This window comes from Aquila chrysaetos, chromosome 2 (genome assembly GCF_900496995.4).
Source record: "Aquila chrysaetos chrysaetos chromosome 2, bAquChr1.4, whole genome shotgun sequence".
NCBI classification, from domain to species: Eukaryota; Metazoa; Chordata; class Aves; order Accipitriformes; family Accipitridae; genus Aquila; species Aquila chrysaetos.
This window is the reverse complement of record NC_044005.1, coordinates 78,160,765-78,180,591: the sequence shown is the minus strand read 5'-3', so window position 1 is coordinate 78,180,591 and position 19,827 is coordinate 78,160,765. Positions and strand designations below refer to the sequence as shown.

Sequence of the window (19,827 nt, the reverse complement as noted above, 5' to 3'; positions counted from 1 at the left end):
GTGATTCCTTTATATTAGTGTCTTCTGTTTTTTCCACTGATCTGCTCAGCCTTCTCCATGTTTCAGGCTAAGATGACCATGGGCAGATCTCATTTAAGTAGATACCTCAAAGTAGTGGAGGACTTCAGATACAGGCTCTTACACAGATTGCTAAGCCCATTTTTTTTCCAAAAAGACAACTTTGAAAGGATCCAGTCTTGCTGTTTTCAAACTTGCTCTCTTGCTTTCTGATGGTAATGTTGAAAATTCATTTAACCTCCTGAATAGAATTACCCACTCCCTCATCTTTTTTTCTGTTTTTAACCTAGCGCTCACTTTTGGTTTCTTTGTCCAGGCAAACTGAACCTGCAGAAACCTGTTAGTGCTCTCCTAATTCTGTGAAGCCCATACCTCAGCATGCTGTAAAAATGTGAAAAGCAAAAAATGAATTAAGTTTTCAAATGTCAGGTGGAATTCTTGGAATTGCAAGGAAGAAAAACCTACTACAGTCTGAGAAAATGTGATATGAGATTACCGAAACCTGAATTTTTGAGGCTATTTTAAAAGTAACTCTGAGTAGAACAACAATGTAGATACTGAATCTTAGTCAAGCTTCCTGAATATTTCTTGGATTTGTGTGAAATAAATAAATTACTCCACTTCAAAGGCAAAGTTTAGTGTGGTTTAGGGAATTCAGCTCTGCTAAACTGATCCTTTAGTAAAACATACTTTTTTGATAGTGTCACTTAATGATATGTTTAATATTGCTGAAAAAAAAGTTTTTCCATTTCATGGTATATTTTAGAATGGTCTTCAGTTATTTTTTCAGAAAGCTGCAATCTTGTTAGTAAATTGTGACATACGTGTTAGCTTTTTTGTCTTTTGTTACTAGGCATAAAGGATGTAAACATTTAAGACTGCAATTTGAGGTCCCGTGGTAATTTAAATCCAGTTTTCTTCCATTTCTATTTCCCACGTCCTTTAGTAGTTCACTAGAAGTGCTCAGGACCCAGAACAAGTGTCATTACAAAAGTGATACAGCAAGCCACTTGCTTTAGCTCCAGCCTTGTGAAGATCTCCTGGCATTCTTGTAATTTGAAGGGAGATGTAGTCATGCTCTAGAAAGTTAAAAGAAAAACGTATGTAATTCTAGCCTGTATGAGGTTGTTTCAGATTTAAGGCTGTTCTGAATTCCTCCTGTTATCAGAAACTCACGGCCAGTTTTCGGAAAAAAACCTGAAACAAAACAAAGCCCCAAAAAAGCAGGCTGGGAACGAGGTGTCCGTTTTTACGATGCAAGAATAAACTAATTCCACACTATTTTTTCCCCTCTGTTGTTGAGATGGCTTTTTGCGTGGATAGAAGCCTAGAAATAGTCTTGGCTAGTCAGTGCGTAGTTGACTTAAAAAACAGTAGTTCTGCCTTGTTGACTTCACGTTTGTGAGACCTCGCTTCCCACGTAGACGTGGCTCAGCCTGTTCCTGGCGTCAGCTTTTCCTCTCCGACTCCTCTCACTTCTGAGGGTGCCGTTTCACGTTACGCTGAAGTCAGCAGAACCGAGGGCTGTAACTCAGAGTTGGACACTGCATAGGAAGTGGGACCTCGGCCACGTGTCTCCGTTACTTCTTTTGTGTCACACTGGAGTGGGAGATCCCTTTTGCTGATGCTGTGCAGTTGTTTCAGGTTACGTGTCATGTGAAACCGTACCCGCTCTGCCCTTCACCTGTAACAGATGACACGGGTGGATATAAGCTGAAAGTGGCATTATACTTAGGGGAATTACACTCTAATGATTCAGCCTTTGTAAGCATTTTGTCCAGGACGCCTAAATTGATGATATGTATGAAAGCACTTCAGCAAAACCCAGTATTTTTACTTGTTTCTAGTTTCTGAAGGGAAGATGAACTAAGATGTTCTGAAGACTATAGAATGAGAATGTTTGTTAGGTGCAGTGATTTTCTATCAGAGGCCTGCAGACCCCAAATCTGTAAAGGGCAAACTTTGCAGATTTTTTTTTTTTTCTTTTCTTTTGTGGATTCCTTTGAAGTAATCTATTAAGAAGAATCAAAAGAATTAAAAAAAAAAAAATCTTTTGCACCCCCATTTACACAATTTCTAAGACTTTGTATTCTGGAAGAGGTTAATGTTATTGAGCCTGCTTGTAGAGGAGTGATAAGAAAGTGTTGGTATTTCTGTTACTTCTCTTCTTCCAAATTCCAACATCTTCCTGTTGTTTCACAGGATAGTGCCTGTCATGGTATTTCCTGTGTGGTAAACCCTTGTTATTATGCGAAATACTTCCTCAAAAACTGTTTTAAACCATGCCCTTTCTCATTTCTTCTACAAGTCTTTTAACCTTTTTGGCAAAGGATTCCCCAACCATTTATCCCATTTTTCTGAACTCTTTTTGATGAGCGGGGTCTGGACTGAAAGCAGAAGTGTCGTATTGAATGAGAAATGTAAGGTTCAGGTGATACGCTTGGAACTGCTCTGGCCAGAGTAGTATGCAAAGATCTGGAAGGAAAGAAGGAACCACCTTTGTTCTTGATTAATTCAGTGGAATGGTATATGTCATTTAACCTCTTTGCCTCATCTGTAGGTAATTAAGAGCTCTCAGTGTGGTTAAACCTTGCAAATCAACATGAATGCTGGATGAAACAAGACAGATTTCAGGATTTTTATTAGAATTTTTGATGCCTAGAATGTCTTACTGCAATTTGGAACAAAGCAAAAATTCTTCAGTCCAGAACTTACATTAAAAGCAAATTACATTAAAAATATTGATACAGTATTTCTTTGAAACAAAATGCACTTCTTCAGTTGCTGACTGAAATGGGAACTGCTGACATTGTTGGTGTTACAGTTTTAATAGTGGTCATGAAACTGATAGGAATGATAGTTCCACTTATTAGCTGCTCTGGGGTTTCCAAATTCTAGGGCAACTATATTAATACTTGTTTCTCTTTTCAGGTGCAGATCTTGCCTTTCCTGCTTCAATACATGACAATATAGTTTGCAGTAAAACATTTCAGATTCTTTACAAAAATGAGGAAGTTTCTGTGAATGACGTGATGATTTTCAAAATAAAAATGCTGTTAGATGAGAGGAAGGTAATCTGCCATTCAACTTTACTATATTCAGATAATTAAGTCTTCGTTGTGTACAGTTTGGATTAGTATAAACAAGGGACCTGAAAAGATTTCATGCTTCTACAATTTCTTTTTAGATTGAGGAGTCTCTTAATGAAATGAATTTTCTGCTAACATTAGATCTACATTTCACGGATACAGACTATTCGTAAGTTTAAATATAGAAGATTTTATTAAAGCAGTGATATATGTTAACTCTTTAAACTGATTAAATCTGTATGATATATAGGCATAGTGTGATCATATTAGACATATGTGAGAGTAAAAAAGAAATCCAGTGCTGAAGTCTGTTAAGATTTCATAACTGGTTTGTCTCATTTTGATTTTTTTTTTTTTTTCTTCTTCCTGGGGGAGATGTCATTGCATTCCAAAGTATAGACAGACCTATGCTAAATTGCTACCTTGCACTTTAAATATGATTGTTCTAATTGTATGTTGTTTTGTTTTAATTTCTTTTTAGACCCGATGACCTGAGCACACTACAGCCAATTAGTAGCCGAACTTTAAAGTTGCACTTTAACTTACACCGGGGCCTTCATCATTACGTCAATGTTATGTTTGATTACTTCCACCTTTCTGTCATATCAGTTATAGTCCATGCTTCTTTGGTTGCTCTGCATCAGCCATTGATAAGGTAATCTCTTGTTAATAAAATACAAATAAATTATTGAGTGTCCAAATGGAAATGTTATAAAAATAGAATACTTGGGAAGGAGTTAAATCTATGGGCAATATAGTTTTCTTTATGATGATATTGGAATTCAGGGCCCAGAGGGATGAGAAACTTCTTGTTTCAAAGTTACCTGGGACAAATTTTGAGTTTGTTTTTGTTACAAATAAGAGCATATAGCGTAGAAGAATAATACCGAAGACCAGAGAAGAGGAGGAGTGTATAAATGTCTGTATTTATACATTTATAGTTATATGTATAAATACTTACACATTTTCTTAATCAGGAAGATCTGCTGCTCACTCTAGTTAGTGACTGAAATAGGTGCCATTAATACAACAAATAGGGCATCTTCTGTTAGCTATCTTCACAGTTTTCAGTTACTACTGTAATGGCAATGATGTCTGCAAATGATGCACTTAGCAATTTCTGAAGTAAATGGAACTGGAGAATTTAATTTTCTTTTTAAAATAGCTTTTGCTTAATTTTTACTGAAGCCTTTTTATTTCATTCACTTGTGTCACCCTTTGCAATCTCTGTTTACCTCCCTTCTCTATCTCAGAAGTAAGTGTGAAAAAGGGCCATACAGTCAGTCACACATACGTGTGTGTTCTTTGCACAGCTTTTTCTTTAGCATATCCATCCTTGCCTTCTTTCATGGTCTTCAAATACTCCACGCTACTTCCCCCAGGTTTCTTCATATTCAAATTCAGTCCAAACTTCTAGCCCACTGCTTGTCCCTGTCTTCATATCATGGAAAGCTACATCTCTGTGTATGTTAGACGGCTGCTCTGTGCAGTAGGACTGTGCTGGTTTGGAGGATTCAACTGGCTTTTTTTCTTTTTTGTCTTTTTTCCCCCTCCAAGTTGGATTGTTTTGGTGATGTGTTTTAGGCATGGTTATATAGTAACTGAACCAGCACATCTGAAGGGATGGCACAGCATTATTTGGGAGAGGAACAAGTACTGAGGAGGTGGGAATTATCTTAAGCTAGTATTGTTGTTGAAGACTTCATCTGATAAAATAATGCAGTTAAAGTAGCAGCATGTATGTAAAGCGTAAGTTGTCACACTGTACCACAAGTGAAATTCAGGCGTTTCACCTGTATTGATCCCATAGCTATAGAGTTGAACTTCCCTTCATTGTCAAAAAAATGAAACCCAGGTTTTATTACTAACTATCAGTCAGAAATGTTTTTGTCCCTGCTGACTTTTTAAAAGGTTGCAGAAAATCTGAGGGTTTTCACACATTTTTTTCCTGTTTCTGGCTTTTCAAGTGATGATACAATAAGGCTATTTAATTTTAAACCTCAACTTGACATAGCTTGTGTAAGGAGATACTGAAACAAAATAGCAACTTCCATGCTGCTTCTATTATCTTTAGAGTAGAATGTTACTGGTGTCCACAAAATTATTTTAAGGATCCAAATTGTCCTTTGAATCAGTTTGAGGTGTGGGGAGAGGAAGAAACCTCCAAATTTACAGTGTTTCATTTCAGCTGAGCTACCCCATATTGTAATATTTAGCAAATACTTTATAGTTGCCTTATCCATATCTGGCTCGCTTTTCTGGAGCACCTCTTTCTGAAAAACCTGAACATTGCAGACTTCACTCCACTTTGTCCTTTGGGCTTTCCTGGGTGACAGTTTGCTCCTTTGTTTGGGTCACGCTCACATTATTGGCACCCCTTCCTTTCCTAGGGGGTTACTTTTTGAGTGTTTTCATTTTCAGAGTAGCATCCAGGTTCACCTTCTCTTGGGAACAGCCAGTATTAAAGCCTTCCTTGAAAGAGAGGAGATAATTCCCCTTGGTTACAGCCCTGGAGTCCTGTACAACCTACTCTTTTTATTAACCTGTCATTGCTTATTTCTGCCGATTACCTAAAAGCCTGCGCTTTCCGCGTTCATTCATCTTTCGTTCATTTTTCCTGGTTCTATCTTCTCACAAGGCTACTATTGCAGGATGCTCTGTTCTCCCAGGGGTTCAGGATGGGCTCCTCTCCTCAGTAGCCAGAGGTCAGGCATCTCTTAGGAAAAGAGCAATGGCAGTTTGTGTGACAGCTTTCCAGGTGCTTGCTACTGCTTCAGCAGCAAAGTTGGCAGAAAATGAATGCTTCTTACCTGTTACAGTTCAAAATTTATCTCTATGGCTTAAACTTTCAGGAATATTGTTTAAATTAGTTGAGGTTTGCATTGGAAATAATGAGGAAGAGCTTCCACAATCTCCTGGCACAGTCTGCTGACCTTCATGGTGAGAGATGGCAACAGAACAGCTGAGGGTAATAATTTCTTAAATTTCTCCAACTAGCTGGAGACGTGCTTTGAAGAGAACTGCTTTAGAAGCACTGCTCCCCTAGCACAGCACCAGAAACTTAACTGAGGTATCTGGGCCATCCTGAGGGGTTTTAAAAAAGCAGCCCACCGTGCTAGGAACTTCCAGGATCTTACTGAGGGTCCTTGTCTCTACTGCTTTTCAAGAAATATCAAGAATTTGTTTTAACTATGATAGTTTTGTGACATATGGTACGTTCAAATTATCAGTTCATTTGTGCTTTTTGCAGTTTTCCTCGCCCAGTGAAGAATACATGGTTGAACAGGAATGCACCAGCACAAAACAGGGACTCTGTGATTCCTTCTCTTGAAAGTGTGGTCTTTGGCAATAACTACACAAAGCAGTTATCAGCAGATGTAAGAATATATCAGTTTAAGATTTTATTTGTATTTTGTTGGGCAGTGCGAATTTTATCTTTTCTGCAGAAAAAGATGAAGAATGAGCTCTGTTAGAGTTACTTTGGTGTGCCATGTGATACAGAAAATGAGAAAAATTGTTCCAAAAGGCTATGTTACATGCTTGAGGAACATGCAGATGGAAAGCTTACAATATTAAGTGTTTAACTTTCTTTTTTAATATATTGCAGTCCATTGAAAATCGCAAAAATACAGACGAAGTTTGTGAAAAGAGGCAATTTGCTTATCTGTCTTTTTAGTTATTTAGTGTTAACACTTCATTTACTGTACAAAATTAATATGTGCCTCATCTTTTTTCCTTTTTTTTTAGGGTTGCAGTTTTGTTGTTTCAGAGTCTTTCCTCAGCCATGCCTATAATTTCCACTACACTCTCTGTGCCAGTTTGCTGCTTGCTTTCAAAGGGTTACATAGCTATTTCATTATGATAACAAAGGAGCTCCCCTCTTCTCACCGAATCGAACTGGGTATGTTGAATTTAATAAAATGTATCACTTTCCTGTCGATGTTTATTAAGATTACCCTTCTTCTAGACTAAACTAGCACTGATTTCATACATCTTGTATATCTAAAATCTTTTTGCTCGAACTGAGCTGGAATTTAATAACTCACAAAAAAAAAGAAACAAGTACTGTCATGTTGCTAATAAAATTAGGAGATAACAGACTGAATTTATGGAAATATATTTTTTCTTGTTGGTCTTGATTTGCCCTGTTATTTCAAATCACTGTGTTTAGTGGTGAGAAAATTAGAGAAACTCTTAATCCAAGTAACATGCTGCACTTGTTTGTTCGTTATAAGGAAACATTGTATATTTGTATAGAAATTGGAACTCTGTAAAGCTTTGATTTAAGAAGAATATTACAATGGAAACTTACCTGAAAAAAGACCTACAAGAAGAAATTGCTGCTGGCTCAGTTCACAGTGTAGCTTTTTAAACAGACTTAGTTACCTAAGAATTAGGAAATTATCTGAATAGGCAAGAACTGTTTCTATAAAACTGAGCAGCTAAAATAGGCTTTCAGAGAAGCTATGTCTTTACTAAAGTTAAAATTAAACTCTTACAGGACAGTCTTATAGAAAGAAATTTAAGTTCTATGGCAGTGAAGACTTCCACTAGCTACATTTGATAAAAGCAACTGCAAAAATATTACATGAAATGTAATGCATGGAAATGTACGTTACATTTCTGTAGAATGCAGGTATATTAGAGAGCCTAGCCTCAACTTGTGAACTAGGAAAGCGGTGGAAGTAAAAAAGGAAAATACATTGGCATTATAAAGGATGATTTAGACTTTTTCTTCATCCAGCATATACCTTTTAATCATGTAAAGTTCTATTTAAATGCAAAAAATAGATCTTTTGGAATTTACATTGCTTGTAGACAGCATTTACTGATTTTTGTATTGTTTAATTTTACCAATGTTAAAACTAAGCATTATGAAACAATAAGGTTGGAAATTGAGATATGAAAGCTATTTTAAAAATGTGATGTGGTCAATTAGTGATTCAAACAAAGAAAGTTTCACTTGTATATTGCAAAATACGAAGCTACTTTTTGAAAAAAAATTTTTTTTTTTGAGGGGGAGAGTGCATTACAAATCTGTGCATAGAAAAATACCAGAAACTGAGGCTTTTTCTTTATAGAAGCAAAAATACTGCTACAGTTATGGTGCAAAGAATATTTCTGTGTCAGTTATCTTAATCTTGATATGGAAGGGAACACCCTACTAAAGGAATGACTCAACTCTTAGTCTTCCTTTTAAGGACAAAATGTGCTTTTTTCCCAAACGCAATCTGTTGGCACTATTGTTGTTGTAAGCGTAGGCTTAGACTAAATCATGATGCTTAAGTGTTTCAGATAGGACCTTCAATTCCCTAAGGCATTGCTACAAAATATATATGTAATAGAAAAAAGCCAGCCATTCAGTTGCATAGTTGGGTTGTATCTTTCAAACATGATTGAAGTCACCAAAAGCATTTTCATAAGCTTCAGTGGAACTTGAGTTAGACCTTTTGTCATTTCTGTGGGTAATTTAGCTTACCTTTAGGAATGCAAGCTTGAACAGAAACACTCAAAATAAATATATGAAGAGAAAATTACTACTTACATTTAGCATTCATTGTACATATTCTGCTGACGGTTTGTTTCCTATGGGGTTTTTTTTTGTTATTTTTTAAGTCTCTGCTAGAATTACTTTGTTTTCTTATTTGTAAATCTTTCTTTTTATTTATTTCAGTTATTTTGTATATACATTGATTGGGACAATGATATAATAAAAAGGACTAATGCTACTATTACTCACCTTTTGCTCTTGAAAAATAACTAATGCCTACCATTAACGCTAATTTTTCTAAAATCTGTCAACAGTAAAAAAAAAAAGCTGTGTTTCTGTGATGTCTGTAAAGAGACTGAAGCTCTTTGGACTTTACGAAGTACACAATTGTTATTTGCATTTATTTTTAATTTTTGAAGTAAATGAACTGTTTTATAGTGGAGATTTTATGTGTGAAGTTTAAATGGCCATTGCAGAAGAGAATCTCAAGTCCTGTTTGAATCCCAGAATCGTCACTTTTTTGTTTTAAATTAAATTATGATATCTTTACTTTTGTTTCTTCTGTTTGCTTTGCTATTGCTCTGTCATATAATTTTAAGGCAAGACAGTGATTTTGCAGAAGCATGTGCAGACAACTGTTGGGCTCGATAACTGTAATTGAGCATTTAAGCGTTATTGGTTTCAGGAAATAAAAAATGCTAGCTTAATGTATATCACGAGTGATATCTAATCTGGAAACTACACTAAAATTATATGCTTTCATGTACTGATCTAACTGCACTAATTGCTAGGCTAGCAATAAGCTTTTTTACTAACTTTAAGGCAAGTAATAAATCACAGATGAAAAAAAGGAGTGTAGTAACTAGTCATGTGTGTGCAATCCCTATAACTAGCCAAGGCCAGCATGCAGGTCCTTTATGAACGCCTTCTCAGAAGAAAATATCCACGAACCCAGAGAGACGCCTACCTAGGTATGTTATCAAAGCAGGTGATATAACCCCTCAGATTTTTATTAATAATATAAAATATTATATTCTTATTAATCATACAAAATATTACATTCTTTTGTAAACAGGATCACTATTTCACTATTCAGGCATAGTGAACCTATGTTGAACTCTGATGAAGTCTGCAGAATTAAGCTACTTATTTCTAGGCCGAATATAGATAATAAAATGAGAAATCATTACTGTTTTTTGGTTTAGTGTTGTTCTACTTTACTAAAGAAAAATGATTGAAGAGTTCAGTCAGTTGTCACCATTTAAATAAAATAGCTAAAAATTATAGTTTCATTTAATTCATCACAGACTCTATTTTTTAGATAGTTTAATACCTTTTCTTCCTGAGAAATCTTCAGGTTGCTTCTGGTATCTCAAGGCTTGATTCTTCTAAACACTACACAAGACATTCTTAAAGCTTAACGTGCATTTGTCCATATCTAAATGGCCAATTCTCCCTTCGGAGAGCGTCAGTGTTGGCCTGATGCTGGACAGAAGACGACAGTGCTGTTTAAGCACAAGGAAGTTTGTGATGGGAAAAGAATGAAAAGGCAGTTCAGTCTCATAGTAGGTCACCAGCTTAATCATCTATAACTGCATTTTGGTTTTGTTTTAAAAAGAAAACAAAACTGTTTTTTAGCAGAGCCTGCAAAATTACATCAGACGTTTGCTGGGTTAATGTTACTGCTGTAGAATGTTAGTATTTAATTTCCTTTTGTCTCGTATTGTCTATTCTGTCTTTTTTTTTTTTTTTTTTTTTAAGTATAACATTGTAATTTGGGATTTTCCCTAATGATTTTAGACTTCAGAGTTTTCAATGTTGTTCAAAGCCTATTCTCAATTGCAGTGTGACAAATAAGATAAATAATCAGTATTGTGTTTCATAAGTAAACCATTTAATTTTTTCACTAAGGACAAAATTTGTGTGGCCACAAACACACCAAAAGTAGTACCATATCTTAAACTGTTTTCATATATTTTCAGAATAATTACCATAAAGTACTGTTTAGCTAACACAGGTATATGTAGTTTCTTTCAAAAACATTTCCAAACTTGTTTCTGAGAACTTCATGCATTTCTGCAGTTTGCATATTTTCTCAGAACTTTGAGTTGTGCGAGTTAATTTGTTTGGCATTAAGTTTAAACCTAAGTATAATGGATGCAATTAGTTGAAAACCAATATATGTTTACCAAATCTAGGTGGTATCATTTGAAGACAAGTTGAGTAAACTCTGTTGCCATTGTAAACCTATGTTCATTACCTGTATCCTAAATGTATTTTTGTGGGTTTCAAGGCGTGTTTGGTTGGTGTATGTTTTCAAGAACATTGTAGGTTTTTTCCTTAATACTGTGTTTCAAAAATGGATTTAAATATAAATACTTGTTACAGACAATTTTAGGGTTTATAAATTGTTCCCTTATTACTGGTACCTCAGATGTAGAAGGAAATCAAAACATAGTACTAAATTATTATTTAATTGATCAGATTCCCTTAAGTAGACTAGGAATGATTAACAAGGAAGAACATCGTACATGAAGGAATAAATCTGTTTTCATTATAAGTCATTCAAGGTTCACATCCAGTTTAAGCTGCCATACCATGAAAGACTGATTTGCTCTTAACATTGAGCTATTGAAAGATCAATTGAACAACAGTTTTATTTTAGTCAAAATCTAATTCCTCAGACAATTAAGGAATTGTATTTATATTCGTGTAGCTTGCAAATCAGGTAAATAATATACCTGTAGAAAAATAGTATTGGAATAAGATATCTCTGGAAAATCTGATGTAGAAGAGGAATTGTATTACCTTGGTTGTGAACGATGACGTTGCTGCTGAATAGCTGAGCAGCTGTCAATGGATAATCTGCAAAACTGTATCATCTAAATTACAGTATTTTCAAGTATAATTATGAATGGAAAATTGGTATCCTTGATACTCAATTGCAAAACTTTTTTTTATTAGTCGTGCTCTGTCCTCAGTCTCAGAAATTACTAAGAAATTATTTTAATGGGAGTTTATAATTTACTTGATTTAAAGTTGACTGTGGCACTTAATATGGCTTCAAGTTTTATTTGGTGGGTTCTTTTTTGTGTTTTAAAATTGTTCTGTGAGATAACTGGTTTTACTCTGCAACTTGGAAAGTACATTTTTCATGAATATGTCCTCTCATCTTTCCAGAAAACATAGATGTAGAAGTTCGTCTTGCAGAATTGTGTGAAGAAGTAAAGGTACAATATTTCCATGTATTTATTAAGTGAAATAACTATAAAAGTTGAGTATGCTCATTTCATATGCTCCTTGGGAAGAAACTGTTTCAGTGATAACATCCTGTATGGGGTTTGCCAACTCTTATTTCAGCTCTTCCTCATTCAAAGAGAAATTGCTCAAATGACTCCAAAACTTAACTATTGATCTGGTGGCTTGGCATGTCAGAAGTAGCCATGGTAACTTTTGTATGTCATGAAACTGAAGATTATAGAAAGGTGGATTACTTGTATTAAAATCACATTTTGAATTTTCTGCATTATAATTTGAATTATTTGTTTTTTATGGTATCAAATAATAATGTTAGAAGATCAAGCAGGAGTAGTAAGTTGTACAAAAGCAGATTCTCCACGTCATCCCCTCATCTGGAAGGACTTGTCCTGATGCTGTCTCCTTCTCCTGTTTTCCCTGCATTCTCAAGGAAACACTGTCTACTTCAGATTCTTTAAAATTTGTCTCCCCAACTCTCTCCTTAGTCAGAACTAGCCCCAGCTGAATAGCTAATTTCCTTGTCACAGCTAAGTTTAAAGCACAGATTAAAACTTTTTTTAAAGATTGTCCATGTTTTGCTGTGGAGTGGGCCATCTGACCAGCTTTTGAAGAACAGTAGGCTTACCTTTCATTACTGTAGTAGTAGTATAACTGCAAGGAAATGTAACACTGGCTTTAAAAGGATATCATTTGTATAACTGGAGACAAAGCCAGCACAGTTAGCTCTCTATGGGAAACTAATAATCTTACTTTATATATCAGAAGTTTTTTTACATTTGCAGGGTTTCTGTGAATTCTTTAGTTTCTCCCTTAGCTTGCTAAAGTATATTTGTATTTTTTCCATTTTCTCCTTTCTGTTCTTCTGTGCAGTTCCTCTATATCCACTCTCGCCTGTTAAGTTGGTGTTTAAGTATTTGCAATCATTTTTTCTGTTTGCTCTTTAATATTGCTGGAGTTGCGTCTTTACTATCTTTGCTTTTTAAACCCTTTGGCTCAGTGCCTTATGTGCCTGCAATGAGTTTCTGAAAAACTATTTTTTTTTCTATAATGGCAGAGAACATAAGCCTAGCAGTCTACAGTTGGCTGGCGTGGGACTATATCACAGGATTACAGTACATTGTTAAGAAATAAAAACTTGTTTCGCACTGAATTTGTCTTGGTGTGATCTGGTTCTAGGAAACCTATACTGTAACATGCTTAAGGTGTATGTAGATATATAGCATCATATAAATGTTATTGTGAGTTGTGAATATTCTGAAATGGAGATGTCTTTATTAAATTTTTACGACTGTATCAAAGTTGGACTAACATAGCGAGTATTGATTTTCTGTTTCCTGATTCCTATTCCTTTCAGGCACACTGTATTTTTGCACGTTAGAAAATACAACATTTGCAACTCAGTTATTGTTGCCATAAATGGAATTGTTGCTTTAATTTAAGCTCAGGAGTCCTAATTCTAAAAGACAACTGGATAATATTTAAAGCAACATAAAATAATCTATTAGTGTTGTAACATAGATTAATTCAATTCTGATACTTAGACAAAACAGTTCTCATTTGGAAGTTACTTTTTAAATTAAAATTCTCACTAAGATAAAGCACACTTTTTTTTATTCTTGTCTGTACATTACAGTCTCATCTGTTAATCATGTAAATATTTTTTCCTGACTTCAGAAAATGGAAAATCCTGATGAACTGGCAGAACTTATAAATATGAATCTTGCTCAGCTTTGCTCACTTCTTATGGCTCTCTGGGGGCAATTTCTGGAGGTCATTACCTTACAAGAGGAGGTCACAGCATTGCTAGCACAAGAGCATCACACGTTAAGAGTAAGTATTGACTGTGGCTTTAGGAACTCTGGCACGTTCGTACTTTTACTGGGACACATTGTTATGGAAATGTGTATCAAAATGAGACTCCAGATTCTAATTTTTCTAGTTTTATTTGGGAAAGTTAGTTGGAATCATAAAGGGAGCAGTTGTATGGCATTTGTTAGCTTGTGTATCGTGTTGTTAGAGCTTATTCTTGGAATATAATACATAAAATATGTTATTTATGTTTATGAACCAACAAATTCATTGATCTTTTGAATAAGAAATGCAGTTCAGAAGGCAAATTGCAGTCTGTGGAATAAGGTGTATTTGTGCAGAATGATGTATTTTTCTGCAGGAGCCAAGCCTAGTGCCCACCCTGCATTTTACTTCCCTCCTGCACTTAGGCTGCCTGCTTACATCATAAACCAAAGTGTACTTTCCTTCTGAATTAAGAGTTTATAATGTTCATAACCTTTGAAAAGTCTCTTAAGTGGGATTTTTAAAAAAGAAGAGATGTATTGGAAATTATCTGGCATGTGAGTATGTGTATATATGTATAAATATATATAGTGAGTACCCACACAGACAGTTGATCTGCATATATGTATACACAGTTGCTGTGGACTTCCTACATGCAAAACTACAGCAATGCTGGTTCCCATAGTGAAATATTCTCAAGTATGAACTAAAGCATTACCCTTACTTTCTACTAAAGATATTTTTCCCTCCTGTCTTTTGTGGCCAAGGATTTGAAGAAACCTAGCATTTTAAAGTTTTCAGAGTAAGATTCATTAAAACAAAAACAAATAAACAATGACACCCACCACCCCTACTCATCAAACACACAGCATGATCTTCAGCTGGCCTGGAATCTTTACTGTCTGCCATCACCATCTGTGTATTTATCTCACGCACATTATAGAATAGGTCATTTTAAGAGATTATCTGGAGATGCTTCTTGTACAACCATTTACAGAGAGCTTGTTAGAAGGTCTGGTTAATGTGAATACATGTTAGTAGTGCTTTGTAATAGTCACAATCCAAAACAGAGTCTGTTTTAAGGCTTTAGTTCTCAGGGAGTTGATTTGTCTCACCAGCACTTCTGTCAATTGCATCAAAACCATTTCTCTTTTGGTTCTGGAGAGGAAACCTGTGAAGGATACTTGGGCTGTGATCTTAAGTACAGACTTGATAAATCACATTGTTTGATGAAGGAATCATGGTTGAGGAAGTGGCTTGTTCTGGAGAATAAATGGAATCTTTCAGAAGTAGCGCAAGGCTTATTTGTTAGACGTGCTAGCTGTAGGAAAGTGTGATCATTTTACTGGCTATCTATGAATCTTACTTAGCTTTCTGTGCTTTTCGTATGAATTCTGGAATCCTTCAAGTTAACTGGTGGAAGGTATGAAACGAGAATACTGTTTCACTTAACCTGCACTTGCATTCAACTGCTGGTATGTTAGTGTTTGTACCAGTATATATTTAATAAAACCAAAAGAAGTATGAATATTTTTACTTTTACTGCTCCAGTGTTTTAAATGAAAGAAAAGATACTGCTAATGATTATGTATTTAGCTTATTAAATGTGGTTCTTTTAAAATCTGTGATGTAAGTAATTCTCTCTCAAATACCTTAATTATTGAATTTTACTGCAGTTATTTTAGGGAGTATAAATCAAAGTAGTTAATTACACTATGTGAATTGAGATACTGTGCATATTAAAAATATTTCTGTGATGCTTTCCAGTTTGCACAACATTCAAATAGGAGTTCCCTTCCTCCCTTCTTAAAAAAAACCCAAAAGTATCATTTGATTTCATTCCTGCATTTTTTTCCCTTTTGAGTTGCTGTTATGCCCACTTCTTTTGTAATACGTCACTATGCATAAATAAACTTCTTTAAGTTGAGCTCAGAGGTGACCCTTCTTGTAATTGAAACAGCTGAACTTATTTTATTTCTGAAAGAAGTGGCTAATTGCTATTTCTTACTGAGTTCTGCAGTTACTGGATACTTCATTATGTACCCAAACATCAAAGACTGAAAAGGAGATGCAAGACATGGGTAATCTTAAACTTACCTTTTTATTTAGGGCCTGATAGCGAAGAGCAAGCAGGCTGATTCTTTAAGAATGGAGTAATATGGCATCAGGAAGGAAATTTTGCCTGAGCCAACTTACAGACAACCAGCAATGTGATGTTACTTAATTTTACAAACACTAATTTGCAAATGTGACACTTGTCTTCTGTACTCCAAGATGTGAAGAGCTTGTGCGAATACTTTGCAAATATAGGTAATTAAAATATAAATAAGAAACCATAGCTCCACTGGGCTTCCCACATGGCAGTAGAGCAGGAGCCAGCAATCCATAAATTCAGTAAACCTTTAAATTAAGAAGAGATGGTAAATTTGAGCCTTGACGTTTCTAAGAGCGTTTTTGGTTGTTGATTTTGGATCCTGTTTTGCAGTGCTTAGTATAATAATTTGTAATTTGTCTTAATAATCTCTGGAGAATTTATATTCTGAGGGTTTGTATAAACTTCTTTTGGGAAACCTACAATGATCAGGTTTCACTAGAGGCGTTATCTGCACATACCAAATGATGCAGGCTTTCTGCTTACTGAATTTAGTTGAGATTTGAGAGGTGACCTACTAATTCTCCTCTTGAGAGAATATCTGTCCTTTCTGGAATAAAATTTTTGCACTATACAAAATTCTATTCTTCTAAATAATCATTTCTGTTTTGGAAATCGATACTCTGATACGTTAGCTACTGGATTTTAACTTTTCATCTTGCAATATTTACAGACTATACCCTCCATGGGAAATTCATCCCTGGGAAAGTTTAGTATTAATCTAAGATAAATGAACTCTTTTAGAGAGTCATTAATCTGACTGGTTTAGATATTTGTGTTAAAATACCCCCTAGAAATGCCTGTCATCTGTATTTGGTCAAAGGACTTTCACCCTCTTTGTGTAGATGCTTATGAAACAGGTATTTCTGCTGAAGTGTTGTTAGAAAATAAGGTTATAATGAAATAATATATTTTTACATTTTAAAAATTATTGTTTTAATAATTTTACTTATTTTTTACTTCATTTACTTAAGTATTTAAATATTTAACTATTTTCAAATACTTTGAATATAAAGCTATGTAAAAGAATCAGGAACACTTAGGTATACTAGAACATCCATCAACTACATTATCACACTGATAAGGTTTACAACTGCGTTTTATTGAAAAAAAATGCTTAGAATATGTTATTTGATGTTACAAAAAGTTTGCACACTGAACTAATTCACCTCTTTGTTCCATAGTGACATCTTCTGGTAGGTCCAAAATTCTTTCTTTCAGTTTGATTAGTCCTAAAATACGAGAACTAAGAACTAAGATCTCAGACTGCTACTCATAAATGTGCAGGGACTCAATATATATTCCGTGGCAGTTTTTCTATCTGATTTTTCCTCCACTTCTGTTTACATTGGGAGGACCATAAAAACGTAATTTTGGGAAGTGTGTAGGGACTAGGAGTAGCTGATACAATTTCCTCCTGCAAAGTCATTGTAGGATCGGCCCAAGTCGGTACCACCAGAGTCCCTGGCACCAGCCGGTAGTCGTTCTGGTTCTGCAGAGCCTGTTTAACAGCATCCTAGCAAATGTCGTGGTCCTTCTATAAGTTAAGCACTGATTAAACATAATAAACTACTGTTGGCTTGGGTTTTTTTCTCTCCTTAATATTGATTTATGTGGGCTTTCGGAGCTTGCTTTGAACTAGTTTTATACTGTTGCTATTATGCTAAAAGCTGTCTGGAGCTGGTAATCAGATTTTCTTCAAAAGCACTAGAATTACTTAAACAATTACAAATGGGATTTACTGCAAACAAAAAAAGCCTTCCTTTTCTATTTGAGAGAGTGGCAGAATTCTAAAGATCTGTTCTCCATGTGACGGCAGTTACCTTATGTGGTAAAGTGATTGCTTGCATCTGAAATCAAAACCACCTTGCTTGCCTCCTGGGAAACAGCTTTATGCTCTCTTCTTGACTTGAATGACAGACATCTACTAATTGGGCAATATTCCTGTTACTGTTTTATTTCCTATTACCTGATTGATTAGGCTCTAATTCATTTTTTAATTGCTTAGTTTAGAACAATAACCAGTCCACTCTTCATGATCAATTGTTCTAAAATCTAGTTTTTAACCTGTAAAATTGTCTCTAAGTCTATTTCATAACAGTCTTCTCCCTTTCTGGGGGAGAGGTTGGGGATTAGCTCTGACAAAATCATGTATTTGGAAGGTAGATGTCTGTTTAGAAAAGCCAGCTGGGAAAACACAGAGGAGTACTTAGGAACACTGATTCTAATCCCACACATGTATGCATGAACTCCTAACATAATTTCTGAAGGAAAGCAGGTAGGTCTTTTATGTGTGTGTCTGGTCACTGCTGAGACTGGAAGTTGCATTTACAAGAAAGTATCAAATTTAGTGTTTTCTTTTTACTTCAAAACATTTTCCATGACTATTCACGGATGATGTTATGACTGAGATTAATTTCCTATAATACAGTAAAATGAATTCTGGGAGGTTGGGACAGGACTTTCAGCTTCTAGTCCAGGTTAGAGAGAGATTGGGGGTTTAATGTTTGTGGTTTGGGGTTGGTTTTTTTTCTTGGAGCAATTTTTTCCCAGTTTTTCATTTATTAAAAAAAAAGAAGTAGAAGCTACAGAACATGAAACTTCATCCAAACGGTACTCTCTAAAAGTATACTGGGCAGTGTATCGGGAGGGAAAGCCAACTCCCCTGCAAGTGCTTATCTCTGAACAAAAGTTAATGTGGTCCTGAGAGTCGATGTTTGCCAGCTAATGCACAGGATTTTCCTAGTGCCATGTGTGTGCTCAGGGTGGATGTGGATGCCGGCCGCAGCTCTGAGTGAAGTGAAAGAGCTGCGGGAACTGAACTAGGTCTGATGTCTGCTCCACCAGCTACGCTGCAAACTCGCACGGTCTGTCTGGGGAATTAGATAACTTAAGAGGAAGACACGGGGTATACTGAAGAAATAAAGGAGTAGGGGACCAGGAAGTGGTTGGTAAATAAATGATTGATTAAGTAGATTAGCCACATATGTGGTCTCTAAGTAGGTTAGAAATTTTAATTGATATAAACAAATTGATGTTTATGCCCGTTAATGCGCAAACAGTTGCCAACAGCCACTGTACAGCACATTCTCTTTTTTTGTATGTCTTGTTACAACAAACAAGATACTATCATGCTGCATTGAATTGCCTTTTTTTTTTTTTTTTTGATGCAGGTAATTGGGCGGTTGCAAAAATGAATGTTCTAAAAATGCATCTAGATTGAATTAATATTTTTATAATACTGGAAATGTGAGAAATCGCATCTTGCAAAATCTTAACTTTGGGTTTTCTAGATACTGCATTTTCAATACATTGATTATGTTTTTATTTGTAGTAGATTGCTGTATAGTTCACACTATTTCCACAGTATGTATTTGATGATAAAAAAATATGCTCCCCTGTGTTATAAAATACCATTTTAGTATTGTATGGTTTATTGACTTTGGGCATACAATTAAGTCTTGAATACAGTGCTTCTAATTAGCGTAGATTTTTTATTGTCTTTGTCATTTGCAGTCAAAATCTTTACAAACATTTTTTTGCACAGTAGTTTACTGTGGGCTAAAGAGTATTCATGGAGAGTTTGAAACACATACTTCTCTGTATTTTGAGACTGCAGAATATCTAATGGGTTTCTACTTCTGAAAATAATCCTCAAGCACGTTCAGGAGTGTCCATCAAACAGTCATTGCCTTTCTTCTCATTGAAATTTCTCGTAATATTTTTGTGTGTTATTGTTTCAGGTGAGCCTGATTTGGATGATTGATTTCTTGGTAATCAAGTTTTTTAGCAGGCAGGTGAATCTAATATAATTCCCCTCAGTCATCCAGTGCAGAAATTAAAATTCTCATTTCAGTCGCTAGTCTTGTCTGTGGCATCCTTTTCCCTCCCACTCAGACTGAACATTTAAAAAAAAAAAGTATCTCTCTATATAAGACATAAAAGTTAATAACATTGCTGTGTAGGAATGCTTGTGGGTTCTCAAAAATTGTATATAATATAAAATAAGCTCTAACTTTATTTGG

The 19,827-nt window shown here is 35.2% G+C and overlaps 1 protein-coding gene across 6 annotated transcripts in view; it reads left to right on the top strand.

Annotated features, from left to right (window-relative positions):
• The window catches only part of FAM135A (family with sequence similarity 135 member A), a 115,796-nt gene that overhangs the window by 38,385 nt on the left and 57,584 nt on the right, over positions 1 to 19,827 (top strand). For all 6 annotated transcript variants that reach the window (XM_041119687.1, XM_041119681.1, XM_030042941.2 and 3 more), the window contains 8 exons: positions 2,950 to 3,089; positions 3,206 to 3,276; positions 3,589 to 3,762; positions 6,358 to 6,484; positions 6,855 to 7,008; positions 9,492 to 9,569; positions 11,779 to 11,828; positions 13,531 to 13,686. In XM_041119687.1, the coding sequence (XP_040975621.1) occupies positions 2,950 to 3,089; positions 3,206 to 3,276; positions 3,589 to 3,762; positions 6,358 to 6,484; positions 6,855 to 7,008; positions 9,492 to 9,569; positions 11,779 to 11,828; positions 13,531 to 13,686 (950 nt within the window). The remainder of the gene's footprint in view (positions 1 to 2,949; positions 3,090 to 3,205; positions 3,277 to 3,588; positions 3,763 to 6,357; positions 6,485 to 6,854; positions 7,009 to 9,491; positions 9,570 to 11,778; positions 11,829 to 13,530; positions 13,687 to 19,827) is intronic.